This window comes from Lygodium microphyllum, chromosome 24, assembly GCF_053477565.2.
Source record: "Lygodium microphyllum isolate KBCC chromosome 24, Lygodium_microphyllum_v1.1.10, whole genome shotgun sequence".
Lineage (NCBI taxonomy): Eukaryota > Viridiplantae > Streptophyta > Polypodiopsida > Schizaeales > Lygodiaceae > Lygodium > Lygodium microphyllum.
In genome coordinates, this window is record NC_141158.1 from 68,301,046 (window position 1) to 68,315,823 (window position 14,778).

Consider the following 14,778-nt stretch of genomic DNA (forward strand, 5'->3'; position numbering starts at 1 on the left):
CCTTAGCAATTTGCCAAACAACTCGGTTGATTAACAGAAATATTTGTGCTTGCTAGAGATTTTAGAGTTCTGTTTGAAATATAAATTACTAATTAAATGAGTACCTATACTTCAGGTTAAAGGCCTGAAGGGAGAGGCAGCTTCAGTTACCCCTGACTGCCTGCCTGACCCTAACCAAGGGGGTTGGTGACCGCGCCGGGAACGTGGACCAAACCCGCCGCGAGAGGTCTCTCCGTTGAGTTCTACTTGGAGCAGGAGGATGCTTGGGTGCCAAGGGGGCTCTCGCCGTAAATCCCTCGCCTTCCGGGTCCTGCACAAGAGGCTAACGTGACTCGGGATTGGATCTCGAGGCCCGCATACTAGTTGATGGGCGAAAGCTTGGAATAGTGATCCCTGGAGATTACTGGATAGCCTTCGGGCAGATTATGGACAAGCCTACGGGCGGAACTCCCTGTATTTCAAAGATAAAATGAAGAAATGTTAAAAGAACTTACTTGATGGTGTTTTTCTATGTCACGTGATAAGATTACGTGAAGGAACTAGTGCTTAATAGGGTTAATTAAAGAAGCTGATTGTTATATGTCAAATTAATGTGTTAGATAATTACATAACTAAAACAAACCAAGGAAAGTGCGGAGGATGGGCCATGGGTCCGTCCTACGGTTGGGTGGTCCCGGTTAGCCGGGAACTTTTCTCAAAAATCTCGAAGAACAGCGGAATGATCATCATCATCAAAACGAATAACGAGAACAATGACCTAAAGTTACGTCTTACCCGATTTACGCTGTTTTAGGGGAACGGAATGGGACTATGCCTTTTGGCAGAGAGGTTGAGCTTTGCATCCCTCTCGTTTCCCATTCTCCTTGAACGAAGTGCAGCGTGAATCTGCTTCGGACCTGGCGTTTCTGTGTAAAGTAGTTCGCTCGGGTCTGACGCTAGTTGCTGTTAGCTAATGACCCATCAAGAAAACCCTAATTCCGGTCGATCCTAAGTCGGAATGACCAGGGTACTTCCGCTACGTGGCAGACGCGGAAAGACCTAGATCACAAAACCCGTAACATTCCACGGGAGTGCCGGGCGGAGCTTTCTAGACATCCTTTCTGATGGACTGCTAAGACGTGTTCTAGATGATACAAACAGACACGTTACACAACACCCTCAAAAAAAGTGGGCTCAATATCCTAAACCACCTTTACCATATAAGCATAATGATGAGCAACATAACCTTCAAAACCAAATCTTTTAATAGGGTATCTAATCTTGCTAGATCTACATACCATTGGATCAGTTAGTGGAGTCTTTACATTACCATGTACTTTGCTTTAGCCATCTAAACTAGTCTCTCTTAGTAGTGACACTTGGATACCATATTAAAAATTGCGTGGTGGAAAGACTTCCTTGAGCTACTGTGCCAAACACACACTACATACACAAGCAAATCCTCTCTCAAGAACACAAGAAGAGAGTTGGATGCCAAAAAAATTTCTTGTTGGTTTCTTCTTCTTCTTTCATTCACAATACAATTTACACAAAGTATAAATAAGATACAACATAAAGGAAAGTGGTCTATGGAGTCAAACAGTGCATAAATCACTATACTAATCAATTGTTGGCGCTATAACTATGTTAGCTATAGGTAGGCACAACAAACCATATATAATAAGTGATAAGTTAGTGGCTATGTAAGAGTCATAATGACCACCGACATGCTATAATTGTGGACATGTAGACCAATTTAACTAGGCGGTGCATCATCAATGTTTGTATAACTATGAAAGAAGGGCTTTGATAGTTAGAATAAAATGTATGTATTTCTCGCATATATGATGGTTTGTTGTATGTAGATATACTAACCAAAATTATAGCTATGTTGAATTCTAAGCGAAAGGCTACAAATACCATAATATAGGTAAATTCCTTGGCCATGTACTAGTTAATTGCACATTTTGTATTACACTACAAGAGAAAGGCCCTATAGACGCGCACTGTACACGCGAAAAAGCGGGCACGTTTATAAGCGCATGTATCAGCGCATCTATTCAGGCTAGTATAAAAAATGCGTCCATATATCCGCGCTGATAAACGCGCTTATAGATGCGAAAATAAACACACATATTTTTCATTTCTCATAAAGTCCCTGAATATGACCAAACCTCTTAACAACTAGTATTTTTTTGAATAGGGCATGATTGGATGTATATACGACATAATTACACCTGGATCATACGCTAGGACATGATATACATGTATAGGATCATACAGACATGATATACATGTATAGGGCATATACATGCATAGGACATGATATACATTACCAACTTTACTTCTTTCTGAGTATTACAAATATATATCAAATCATTCCAAAGCTAATTACATATATGTGATTTCATGCCCTATGTACATCCAATCATGCCCTATACAAATGTGATTGGATAGGGCATGATGATTGGATGTATATATAAATCAAAGGTTAACTTGTGCATTTGCAATATATATATATATATATATATATATATATATATAGAGAGAGAGAGAGAGAGAGAGAGAACTGATCAATACACTCACATGTCTCATTTAATGTTGTGCACTTAACCTAGCCATGCATGCCAATTCATAGCATGAGTAGATTGATGTAAATCAGTTGGCTTGTGCATATGCAAGCTATTCCAATCATGTCAAGGTGCACTTATAGCTCACATATAATTTTAGATAAGGTGGACCACATGTAATCAATGTGCACATGTCCTCTTTTCATCATCTTTAGCCAGTGTGTCCACTTGTTGGTGACTAATACCAATAAGCCAACTACAAATCTCTTATCTATGAAATGTATAAGTAAATTAACTTGGTTAATTTTATGACGCTAAGTTCTTTGATTGATTGATGGATAATATGCCTTTCTCTATCTCTTTCGTGTACACCTTCATTGCGTTATCTCTCTCTAGCTAAAAACCATTCGTGCTTTATCCACCTATTGATACTTGCATGCAATTGTAAGTGGGATGGTCTAGTAAGTCACTACATATGTGCCAATTGACTTGCCAATGTGTTATCTCTTATTCTCAAGCTTTGTTATATATGTAACCACATAGGTCAATTGATTCCCTAAATGCATGCATTGATTCCTTAAATTGTTCATGCGCGTCAGTAAGCGCGTGTAACAGGAATTATCTGCGCATATACACGCGCAATTACACGCGCTGACAGACGCACCATGCAAGTATAGAAAAATTTAAAAAAAGTTGTGGCTTTCTTTTCAAACCTCTGCTTTCCTGCGTTTTTTACGCATTTTCTGCAGTTCGAGCTCGACATCACTACTCGTGTCTATCTATCACTTCATGAAGACAATGAGGCAATGAAATAAGAGTAAAAAGAGGACAGGAGGAAAGAAGAGCCAAAGAGTAAAGAACAAGAGCCAAACAACAAGGAAGAGAACAAGATTCAAGCAACTTACCAAGGGAAGGGAGAAGGAGGACAAGGAGCTTGCAACCTAGCCGCCACCCATTGGAACAAGCAAAGAAGGTGAGTTCTTCTTCTCTCTCTCAATCTTGTTTGCTTTCTCTGTTTGTTTGTCTCTCTCTTCACATGATGGATCTTGTCATCTATGGAGGTTTTTAAGCTTTGTTTTTAAAGAAAGTTTGAGAAGAAATGGTGCGACTCAGCGCGTCTGTCAGCGCGTCCAGATGACAGTGTAGATGCAGCTATAGACACGGAAATAGACGCACTGACAGACGCTCACAGAGACGCAGGTATAGACGCGCACATAGATGCAGGTATAGACGTTGCATGTAATATGTTTTATCTACACAGGGTAATATGATTTTTCTTGTGTAGATGTGGAATCCTGGATCCTCTAGCACCCCATTCAACAAGGAGCAATTCATGGGGGAGATGACCAATTATCTTGGTCGCCCTCCCACTCAAGAGGAGGTTTTCAGTGTGATGTCTGGGATACCTATCACATCTTTGCCTACACAGGGATCAGCTGAGGTACATGGATCGGCCGAAGCACGTGCATCTGCAAAAGCACGTGTATCGAGTGAGGTAGAGGATAGTGCACGTTAAGGGAGGAGGGAGAGTGGTGCGGGAGGACAAGGAGGTCGAGGGCTTTGTGGGGGTTGCCTAGGTGGTGGCTCTTGATCACCCTCACCGAAAAATGAGAGAGGTGAGCCTCCACAAATGTACTACTCTATCACTGATGTTGGTGGTATCTTGCATGACTTTGAGGGGAGGGAAGTGATAGCCTACTTGAGGAGTGTCGTGCATGTCACATACAAAGATTACATGATTCCTTTCAAGCACCAAAAAAATGGTTTGTGGCAAGAGGTGCTACGGGCAGTACATAAAAGGTACCCTAATCCCAAGAATTTACGATTCTCAGATGATTGGGGACGGTCAAAGGTGAGAGACGCGCTTCATAACAAGAGGTCTCACCTTATGACGTGCGCCAAGGAGTCATTGCGGAGACAAGAGCAGGGGCACCCTGGATATGGCCAACCACCCAATTGCCACCATAAGGAGTGGAAAGAGGCTAAGAAGAGAGCAGCGGAGAAAATGACAAGTCGCCAGCATGCAGAGGTGCGACGTATCCAGATGGCAACCATAGGATCGTCGCATTATGGATCGGGTGGCAGGGAGTCATGGGAGGCTGAGTTTGTAAGTATTATTTGATATCTTTTTTTAAATTAAATTTTGTAATTTGTTTCGCTTCATTATGTAGTGTGTTTTAATACGTTGTATGTTCAAATTATTTTGTAGTATCATATCGTTGGTAGGATCCCTACTCCTAGAGAGGAATGCTACCATCGAGGTCATAACCGGGCGTCCACTTGGTAGCATTTCTACGAGGAGGGACTCATCACGGAGGAGCAATATAATAGCGCCATGAGGATTCCACCACCAGAAGAGGTATGTTTTATTTTTTACATGAAAAGTATAGATAACTCTAATTTGTTTGTAATGGTATTTATATATCTTAATCCTTTGTGTAGGCAAACCCTGATGCAGTTGAGGATAGCGAAGGGGGGACTAGCAGTAGCGGTGGCGGTAACGGCAGCGGCACACGCAGCGGTGGTGGTAGCGATGATGATGCCTCTTCTGAGGAGATATAGAGGAGCCCCATGCATGCATGCCTCCCCTTGGCTTGTAATTTTCATTTTTGATATGTATTACTTTCAGCTAGTGCTTGCGACCATGACGTCACAAGCACTAGAACTCATAATGTAAAAACGTTCCATCTATATATATGAAATTTTGTGTGCTATATACATTGTTTTGTTTTCAGTATCCAATCTTCGAAATAATCTTTCTCTGTTTTTCCTAAGCATACGATTTGATGTTGATGGGGGGGAAAAAAACCAGAGAGCATGTGGCTTGCAAAGCCACATGCTCTCTGGTTTTTTTTTCATACCTCTGTTTTGTGTGTCTATTAGCGCGTCTAAATTGCAGGATAAATGCGCGTCTATTCTTCTCAAAAACTTGCAAAGTAAACACGGTTTTAGACGCGTAGATACACGTGTGTATAGACGCACAATATGAATATGTCCACTTTTTTATAAATATGATTATATATTTATATAGCGCATCAATACACACGTCTATATGCGTGTCTAAGTGTGCGTGTAACTCTGATCATATGCACGCTTTTAGATGCGATTTTGTAGACGCAGAAATAGACGCGTTAATAAACGCGCCCGACATTTTTTTTCACAATTCAAATATTGTGTCTACACGCGCGTCTATGGAGCCTTTTTGTTGTAGTGTTACAAGAAGCTCTATCCTCAAATGATAGGGCTAAAGCTAAAGTTGACATAAAGTATAAGACTTTAGATCAAGAAGTAAAAGTGGTTCAATGCCATTTTCTCCAAATATGAGGAAATGATTGAGTTGGCTTCTGATAGCGAAACCTAAGAGATCCAAAGAAGATTATCCATAAATTTACTTCAAATTTTCTCAAATAGTTGAAAATAGAATGCATTGAGTTTCTTTTTCTGAGAAAGAAGTTATGATTTGAAAAGATGTTGTTTAGGTATGGCATGGCTATTGTGTTTTAGCCACATGATATTGGCTATGTAGATCTAGATATTGTTACACCTATGGTGATTTTGTACTATTCTACATGTATCATGGAATTTGCAACCAATTAGAGTGCTAAAGGTGCATTTGTAAAAATTGATAGATTTGCAGGTCATGAAGATCGGGATGAGAATCTTGGAACCTTCCTCAACTCCTTAATCTAACAGGTGGTTCACAGTGCCAAAGAAAAATGGTACTTTGAGGTTTATACATGTTATGCATCTAGGGAATAAGGTGACCACTAATAATGTGAGAGCAGGTATAGTGGTTGATGCGTTTGCTGAAGCCTTTGTTGGAAGAGCTATCTACTCATTGGGTGACTGTCTTGGCTATGAGTAGTTTATATCAAAAATTGAAAGAAGAGATCTTACTACCATGAAAACTCCATTGGGATTAGTGCTAACTATGAGAATATATTAGCTAGGCTAAAAGAGGTGAATTTAACCCTTTTAGGTCAAAAGTTGAGCTTAAGTATTTTATATCATTTCAATACCACATTTTGTACACATTCCAGATGCTCTGTGCCAATTGTTGAGAAAGGCACAGAAGTTCCAGTGGGATAGGATGCATACAAAGGCTATGAGAAATTTGAAGACATTAATGAAGATTCATCCTACTCTAAGGAAATGAGACTATATTGGTGGAAGACCCATTATCATCAGTATAGATACAAGCCCCACTGGCTTTGGTTGGGCTAGTGGATTGATGATCATAAGGAAAAGAGATATACAATCAAGTTTGGAGAAAATGTATTAAATGAAATATAGAGAAGGTTTCCACAAATCAATAGAGAACCATGGGAGTTATAACAACTCTAAAATGTGACAAAGAATACTTCATTGGAGCACCAGGGATTGTGGAGACTGATTGTCTTCCACTCCTAACAATGATTTTAAGTTGTTGTACTCTAGATATAGTTAAGTTGAGGTGGATTAGCTATAAAAAATCAATGAATTCAGAATTGTGGCACATTATAGTAGGGAAAGATAATCTAGTGGCTAGCATGTTATCAAAGGAAAGATATGAAGGTGAGGAAGAGTCAATGGTTGATGTTGATGAAGCTGAAATTGTAGGTACTCTACTTGTTCATGACTGTCATGTATCTTTAGTTGAGACTTTTTTAGAAGAGCTCTATGATGGGGAATGGTTGAAAAATGGACAATATCTAAGGACCTAGACGAAGAAGGATGAATGGATTGATGAAGAAATCAAGAGGATTAGGAGACAATCATATAGGTGTTTCGTGAAAGAGGGCTTTATTTGGAAGCATCCAAATCAGAGAAAAGGCACCCCACTATGAGTTGTATTTGACATGGACACTAAAAAGCTACAAGTTATGGGTGAATATCATGAAATCATATGGGTAGGACGTGGGGAAGTATGTGCTACTTTTTGAGAAGATGAAAGAGAGACACTAGTGGAAGGAAATATATAAGGATGTTTCATAGATTATAGAGACCTGCAAAACAAGACAATTGTATTCTTACGTGAGACAGTGGGTTATAGATTTGGTGACCATGCCTAGTTATCTATGGTAGAAATATTGTACTTGCTCATGGCAACCTTACAAACAACGTTGCGGGCTGGGCTTTGAGGACAAAATTCACAAGTGTTGTATGCAAGTTCCTACTATAAGATGTGTTTTACAATAGGTGTAGATGCTCAACCATATGCAATTGGAATGCTATCCTAATGATGCTTGCTAAGTGGGGATTATTTGCATACTCCTTTCAAGTACATCCTCTCTTGGTTCACACCCTTACTTGAGAAGGAATATCCTCTACTTTACGATTACAAAGATTTTGTTGGAGAACTCTTAGCTACCTTTGGAGATTGCTAAACCTAGTGTTGCCCACACCAAAATAAGAATTCTATGTCAAGGATCTAGATTGGCATTATTTTATGCATATGATGTTTGACAGATCACTTGTGATATGACTTGGCATGAGGATTAATTTATTATGAGTCAATTTTGTTGGAGACTAAATGGTGATGCGAAAGATCCTCAGTTGATGATGCCAAAGGTTCACACATTAAGTGACTTCTTTTCTTAAGTAATAGAATGTTACAAACAATTATTTGAGAGATACAAAGAGAACTACCATGATGCTTCCTTAAGTCTAGATTATGGCTCTATAGTGCATGGAAGCCACGCAAGCTCAATGTAAGGCTTACCATGACAGCTTCATCAAGCACAAGGAGTTCAAAGAAGGTGATTTGGTTCTAGCCTATGATTCACGATTTGGCAAGTTTCCTGGCAAGCTCCAACAGCGGTGGATGGGCCCATATAAGGTACTTGCAGTCAACCCTAATGGCTCTGTCCAAGTGCAGACCGTTGATGCCTCTGATGACCCCTTCCTGATCAATGGATATCGCTTGAAGAAGTACTTCCCTCCTTGGGGATCTTGACAATCATGGTCACCTAATCCTTTCCCTCGTTGGTGTGGTACTATCACTCTTATGATACTACTTCAATAATGACCTCCAAGGAATATAACAAATCAATATCCTGTCTATGCATATTGATTCCACTCAATTCAAGTCATTGTTAGCACATGAAAAGTAGTGGTGATGCTCTTGAGGATTATGTTTGTATTGTGGATGACTCAGGCATATTGCTCAATGTGGTCATAATAAGAGGTTGCAAGTATGAAGCGACAATGTGCATTCATCTCCAATTTTTTGGCAAACATGGATACTTAGCCACAATAGGGACCATGCACCTCAATGAAAATCAAGAACTTTTAGAAGGCCCCTCCTTGTCTACTGAGGCTACTTCAAGTTTTATATTGTTGATAAAAGTTTATACTAACTACACATTGAAGTGCTTTTAGACTTTGGATCCTTTCCATGTTTCATTGATAAGAAGTTTGCACAATAATAAGTAAAGTTTCAGAAGACCAGTCCTTCCTTTTACAAGTCTAGAGAAAACTTTCCAAGGATCCCTTTGCCTAGGATATCAAGAAAAAATTCAACAAGGGTGTACAACTATTAAAGGCTTCTAGGAAGTTGAAGGCCTACTCTTTTATCAAGGGCTATTGTATACATTACCAAGATTGCTTCAGTCACATAACTCCAAACAAGGCATGATATTCCCATTGCAATAGTTTTTGGGGCCAATAAAATAATAGAGCTAATCTCTTGAGACTATGGGTGGCCTCACATGTGGAAATTAGTTAAAGAATTTGTCTGGACATGTGATACATGTAATAGAGAAAAAGTCCCTTGCCATCAACCTCATGGGTTGCTCCTATTCCTAATCACCCTTGGCCATCTATGTCAATGGACTTTATCACCAATCTACCTTCCTCGAAGGAGTGTGATTCCATTTTTGTGGTGGTTGATAGATTTACCAAGATGACATGCTTTATTCCCACCTACAAGACAATTAGTGGCAAAGGTACAACTCCAATTTTCCTTGAACATATTTTATCATTGTCTTTTGTTACGAGATAGCATTGTTTCAGATTGAGGACCACCATTTGTATCAAGTTTTTGGAGAGGACTCCTCAATCTCCTATGTGTCAACCACCCTCAAAGTAATTGATAATAAAAGAGTAAATCAAATCTTAGAACAATATTTGTAATGTATAATCAATTACGTTCATGATAATTGGGTGGTTTTACTTTCCTTAGTTGAATTCACCTACTATAATGCTAGTCATACCTCTACTAGAAAAATCCCATTCTTTGCCAACTACGGAAGACACCCTAAAATGGATACTTATGTAAGTCACCAAAAGAATAAACCAAGTATCCTTGATTTCAGAAACTCTCATGGAAGGCTTAAATACCTTGTTGATTGGAAGGTATAGGATTCTAGTGAGCAACATGGAAACCAGCCTCTCATCCAATTGCCTAGTATCTACAAAAGTAAAGGAGTTTGATTAGGATCATCCATTTAAGGCAAGAGTCTTACCAAGAAACCTCAGTGCTTCTTGTCAAACTTGTCGATGAAGGAAGGGGTATTGTTATGGCCATAAGAGAGTTAGTATCTTCTAGAAACTGCTAGAAGATTTGGGAAAGTCCTGGAAGATTCTAAAAAGGTTTTAAAAAAATCTTTGGAAGGTTTTAGAATATCACTTCTATCAGTACTTGCATTAGCATCACTTATATCATGAATGATGCCATTACCTAGAAGCTTCTCCTTAACCTCCTCAACTCTAGTATAAATTGGGGTATTTGGCTACAAGTCCTTAAGTCTTGCCAATAGTAGTTGTGAAGGTCATGTGAAGCATATATTGTCTTGTATTTGATCTAGTCTTGCATCAATGTCTTATCTTATATCAATCTTGTATTATGAAATACATTATTGCACTTCATCCTTTTATAATGATGAAATAAGTTCTTCTTTTTCTTTAAGCTATTCTCTTCTAAGTTGTGAGAGGTGAAATTTTTCTTTCTTCCCAAGCTCTTGTCACCCTCATAGCAACATCAAATATATATTTAATTCATTGTAAGCCCAAACGAGATCCAATTATTCAAAGCTAAAAACATTAATTAAGAGGACTGGTCATGAACCATAAGAGTGAATAAGGCATCTAATATGGGTGGAAACCCTAACCAAAACCCTAATGTATGCAAGGTAAAAAGAGAACGGAGAAACTTATTCATGTGTGTGCAAACTATGAGCAACCACTCTTCTTGATTTTTGCCCTCAAACTTGTGTAAATTTTATCGATAGTCAAGGAGGGAGAGAATACAAATGTATAGATGAGTGAGACACTTAAGATAGTGAGTCTCCTATCTGTCTCTTGCTTTTCTCTTCTAATATGCATATGATCTCATTAATGCTAATTGTTTGATTTTTAACCCTAAACTAGAGCTCATAATGCCGGGGCCTCGTAAACTTAGCTAATACTTAACTAGAGTAGAAAGAAGAATAACCAAGAAACTAATGAATTAACTAAATATCAAAAGTTTAAGTAGATAATGTCTCAAAATTACTTAATAGTCAAAGTATTACATGCAACCTAGATTAATATAACTTAGAAAATTGAAGTGGACCTAAAGACCCTAGGCATATTCTTATTGCTCACATGCATGCGGATACACAGAATAAACCAAAGGGCTTTAAGTCAACAAGAAAGAAAAAAACCAAATCTGTGCAAGATTATACATACTCCAAAGACCTAATATCAAAGATTGATACTAGACTTCTAGGTCATTTGGAACTAATCACTTTGAGTTGCTCCCTTATATACCCCAATGATGGATCTATGGAATGGTAAAAGCAAGTATTGTTGTATTGGTGAAAGCAAATTATCTTACTTGGTAAGTAATCCGACATGCATCTATTGGATGGAAGAGTTGAAGCTAGCATGCTTGTTCTTGCTCTAGGAATCTAAAGCAAACTTAAAATTTCTTCCTCACGAGATCCTCAGGATTGCTACTTCTATGAGAGAGTGAAATAAGTCATTCCTCCTAATAGAATAATGGTACATTGAAGAAATATTGACAATGAAGAATTACACAACTAGATAGACCTATGAATATTGTAGAAAGTCACTAGCTCCACTGAGTGAGCTCAAGCTGTAAACGTGACTATGAGTAAAGAGAGATAAGAAAGGAGGAATAAGACTTTGTGGTCACTAGTAAGATATCATCCCAAAGTTGTTTTACAAGTTGTCTAAGACCTGGTCCTTGGTCAAAGTACATTTTTTCACTAACAATGTGGCTAAGCTTTGAGAGAAACTTCTTCCTTAAGAAAATCAAGGCAACTTATTTCCGTAGCGAAGGTTATCAGGTGGAGATTGACACTAACGTCTAGATAGAGACCATTGAAGATTAGTTTTAGACTATCGAAACTAGTGTTGTGGATCGTTTAATGATTAGTGAGCTACTCTTAATAGAAAAAGCTTGTTTGTGGTCAAAACATTGGTTCCTTGAGGATGAGATGGTATCTGAAGCATCTCACACTTGGGAGTAGATTAAAGAATCTATGCAAGGGTGGTATCTTCCACCACTCCTATGAGTGTATAAAGATGAATGACTTCACCAGGTTGAAAACAATTTTAGGGATTTGAGGAGGTACATTACTTTTTGTTTGTGACTCTAAAGACTTGTGCGCCTCCGGTAAAGATACCTTAGCAAGTAGCATGATTCTACGAGAATTGAATGCACCAAAGGATGCTCGCCTTGAATCAATGATACATGCTAATCTTGAGCAATATAGCTTGATTAGGGGTAATGCGCTAGTCAATGAAATAAGGAACGAAAAGTACTTCTTCAAGCCCTACTCCTATCCGGAAGAGCCCGAGCCAACCAGCAGTATGTTTCATAGCGCCGTGACTCATGCGGCAGCTTGACTAGCTAGCTTGACTCGACTTTTTGTGGCGCATCCTCGATAGCGTGAAGGGCCCGTCGTCGCCTCATAGCGCCGTGGCTGATGCGGCAGCTTGACTAGCTTGGCTTGACTCGACATTTTTTGGCATCCTCGATATCGTGCAGCGTCTGGTCTATGCAGCTGTCTGAAGTCATCGATCTGGCTCGGCTCCGATCTAATATTGTCACCTACGTATAGCTATAAAACGGGGACATTGAGCAGCCAGAGCCCGGCGGAGTGTAACCCATCAGTTACCTATTGGCCGTAATATAAGAAAGTTATCAGCTGGGGGCAGTTCATTATTCATAGTTACGGCGCCTGGCTAGTGACGTCCTGCACCCGCTGCATTATTAATCTGCATCGATCATGGCAACATCCGGCAAGATATCTAAGAAAAACAATATTCACGATTCTCTGGCAGTGGTTTCGCTTATAATTGCTGTACTGTTCATGCTTTGCAACAACGTCGATATGGTTGCCGCCGAGCAGGGTACCGCCACATGGTATCAGAGGATGTATGCGAGTAAGCGCTCGACTGCTAATTAAGAGCCCTCGATCCTTCTGATGGCTCGCAGGCTCCATGTTTGTATCTATTTTGCCCCCTTTGTTTAATCCCTTCTTTGTTGGCATAATGTTATTGACGCAGACAATGCCTGCCAGCTGGGGGTCCCCGGAGACTACATGTTTGCGGCTGGAAGCCCTGCAATTTATCAGGGCGGCAGCGGCTGCGGTGCACGCTACCAGATCAGCTGTGTCCGGGCCAACAACGAGGGACCAGGCTGCATAAACACTCAGGCATTCACCGTCACGATCATCGACTTCTGCAATCCTGCTGACGGCCCTTGCAATGGGACCTTCGATCTCCCCAGGGAGCTCTTTCAGAGGATGGCGCCTCTCGAGACTGGGAACATCATCATCTCATACAACCGCGTCTCGTGATCATCATATTCAGCTTCTTCTGCACGTTCTACATCTGTCCCATAGAGATACATGAATTCCGAGTGATATCATCCTAGCCTCATCATCTACCACAGCTATATATAATTAGAGCTAGAGCCCGGAGCAGCTATGTACTGCTGAAAAAATACAATATAATATGTAATTAGTGTTTGTGTTTGGATTAAGAGCTAATAATCAGTATGTGCTCCAATATGTGGATTATTCTGGAACATCCGAGAATATTCTCCTGATGCATGGATCCGATACCCAACATATCTACTCGGAAGCTGACTAACATTAGCGTGATCGATGTGCTGCTGGCCGATCTTGATTTACCCTATATAATGAATGTCGTCATGGTGCCAACGTGACTAGTAGGTCCTTGATCCCCATCATGCGTTAGATCCCTTAACCATACTAATTCAACGTCATTCCTCCTCCAAAGGTGGATTGACTTAAGCAGTAGTTAAAATTTAAAGGCATATGGAATGCCTCGGTCTGACAAGCTATTCCAACCAATCACTTTTGGAAAAACCATTAGGGAACTTTGATTGACTGGTTTACACTCGGAACTTTGAAGGGATGAGACCGCCCAAACGTTGAAACGCCTGGTCCAAGTCTAGCTCTTTGGTGATGACACTTACAACATTGTGAGACTTGATGATGTAGTTCTCACCACTCTAAAAGATACACTCTAGTGCTTCTCTAAACTCTTAGCCTCATTGTATAGCCACCACAACAAAACATAAATTTTATGATTTGGTCATTTTGCTGTGCTCATAGGATTTACAATTATGGTTTGAAAGTGTACTTGGCGAAGAAGAGTGAGATCTAGTTTCATTACAGTTGGGCTTACCTCTTGGCATGCGTTAAATTTAGAGCTATAGATTTCAATCGATTAAAGATCATTGCTAAGATCTAGAAATCAAATGAGATCCTCTCTAGTAGTGGGAATCTAGTGCTTAACTCTATGTTGGCTCAGCATGTGGATTTCAACTCTACTATTTTTCTGTTGTTCAATATTTCAGATTAACACTTCATCGTCGAATGTGCAAGAGATATCTTTTACGAAGTTCTTCTAGTACCATGGAGATGGACATCATTGGCATGTGATTGGCTTTAAATGTGATAGATTCGGAGCTTCAATGAAGTGGCTTGTGTGTTGAGGAACCCAATTAGGACAAGGCTGAGAGACTCCTCTTCGATCTTACCTACAAGAGAATCCACTGAGAGAATACATGGATAGACAATATACTTCGACATTGGCTAGCTAAAACGTATACTACCACAGGGTACTAGTATACGATAAAAGGAAGAGATTTTGGGTAGCCTCAAAAGGGAAAGGGAAGATAAACTCAAGGTAGAATGATGCACAGAAGTTTCTCAATGAATAAAGCTAGGTACTTGAACTTGAAGATATCAAGCATCTACTAGTAGCC

General features: G+C 39.7%; 1 protein-coding gene across 1 annotated transcript; it reads left to right on the forward strand.

Moving 5' to 3' along the window:
- The first annotated feature begins 12,508 nt into the window (after positions 1-12,508).
- On the forward strand, positions 12,509-14,105 carry LOC148015206 (EG45-like domain containing protein). Its single transcript, XM_087665474.1, has 2 exons — positions 12,509-12,923; positions 13,047-14,105. The coding sequence occupies exons 1-2, from the start codon at positions 12,767-12,769 to the stop codon at positions 13,337-13,339; spliced, it is 450 nt and encodes a 149-aa protein (XP_087521600.1). The 5' UTR covers positions 12,509-12,766; the 3' UTR covers positions 13,340-14,105.
- The last annotated feature ends 673 nt before the right edge of the window (positions 14,106-14,778 follow it).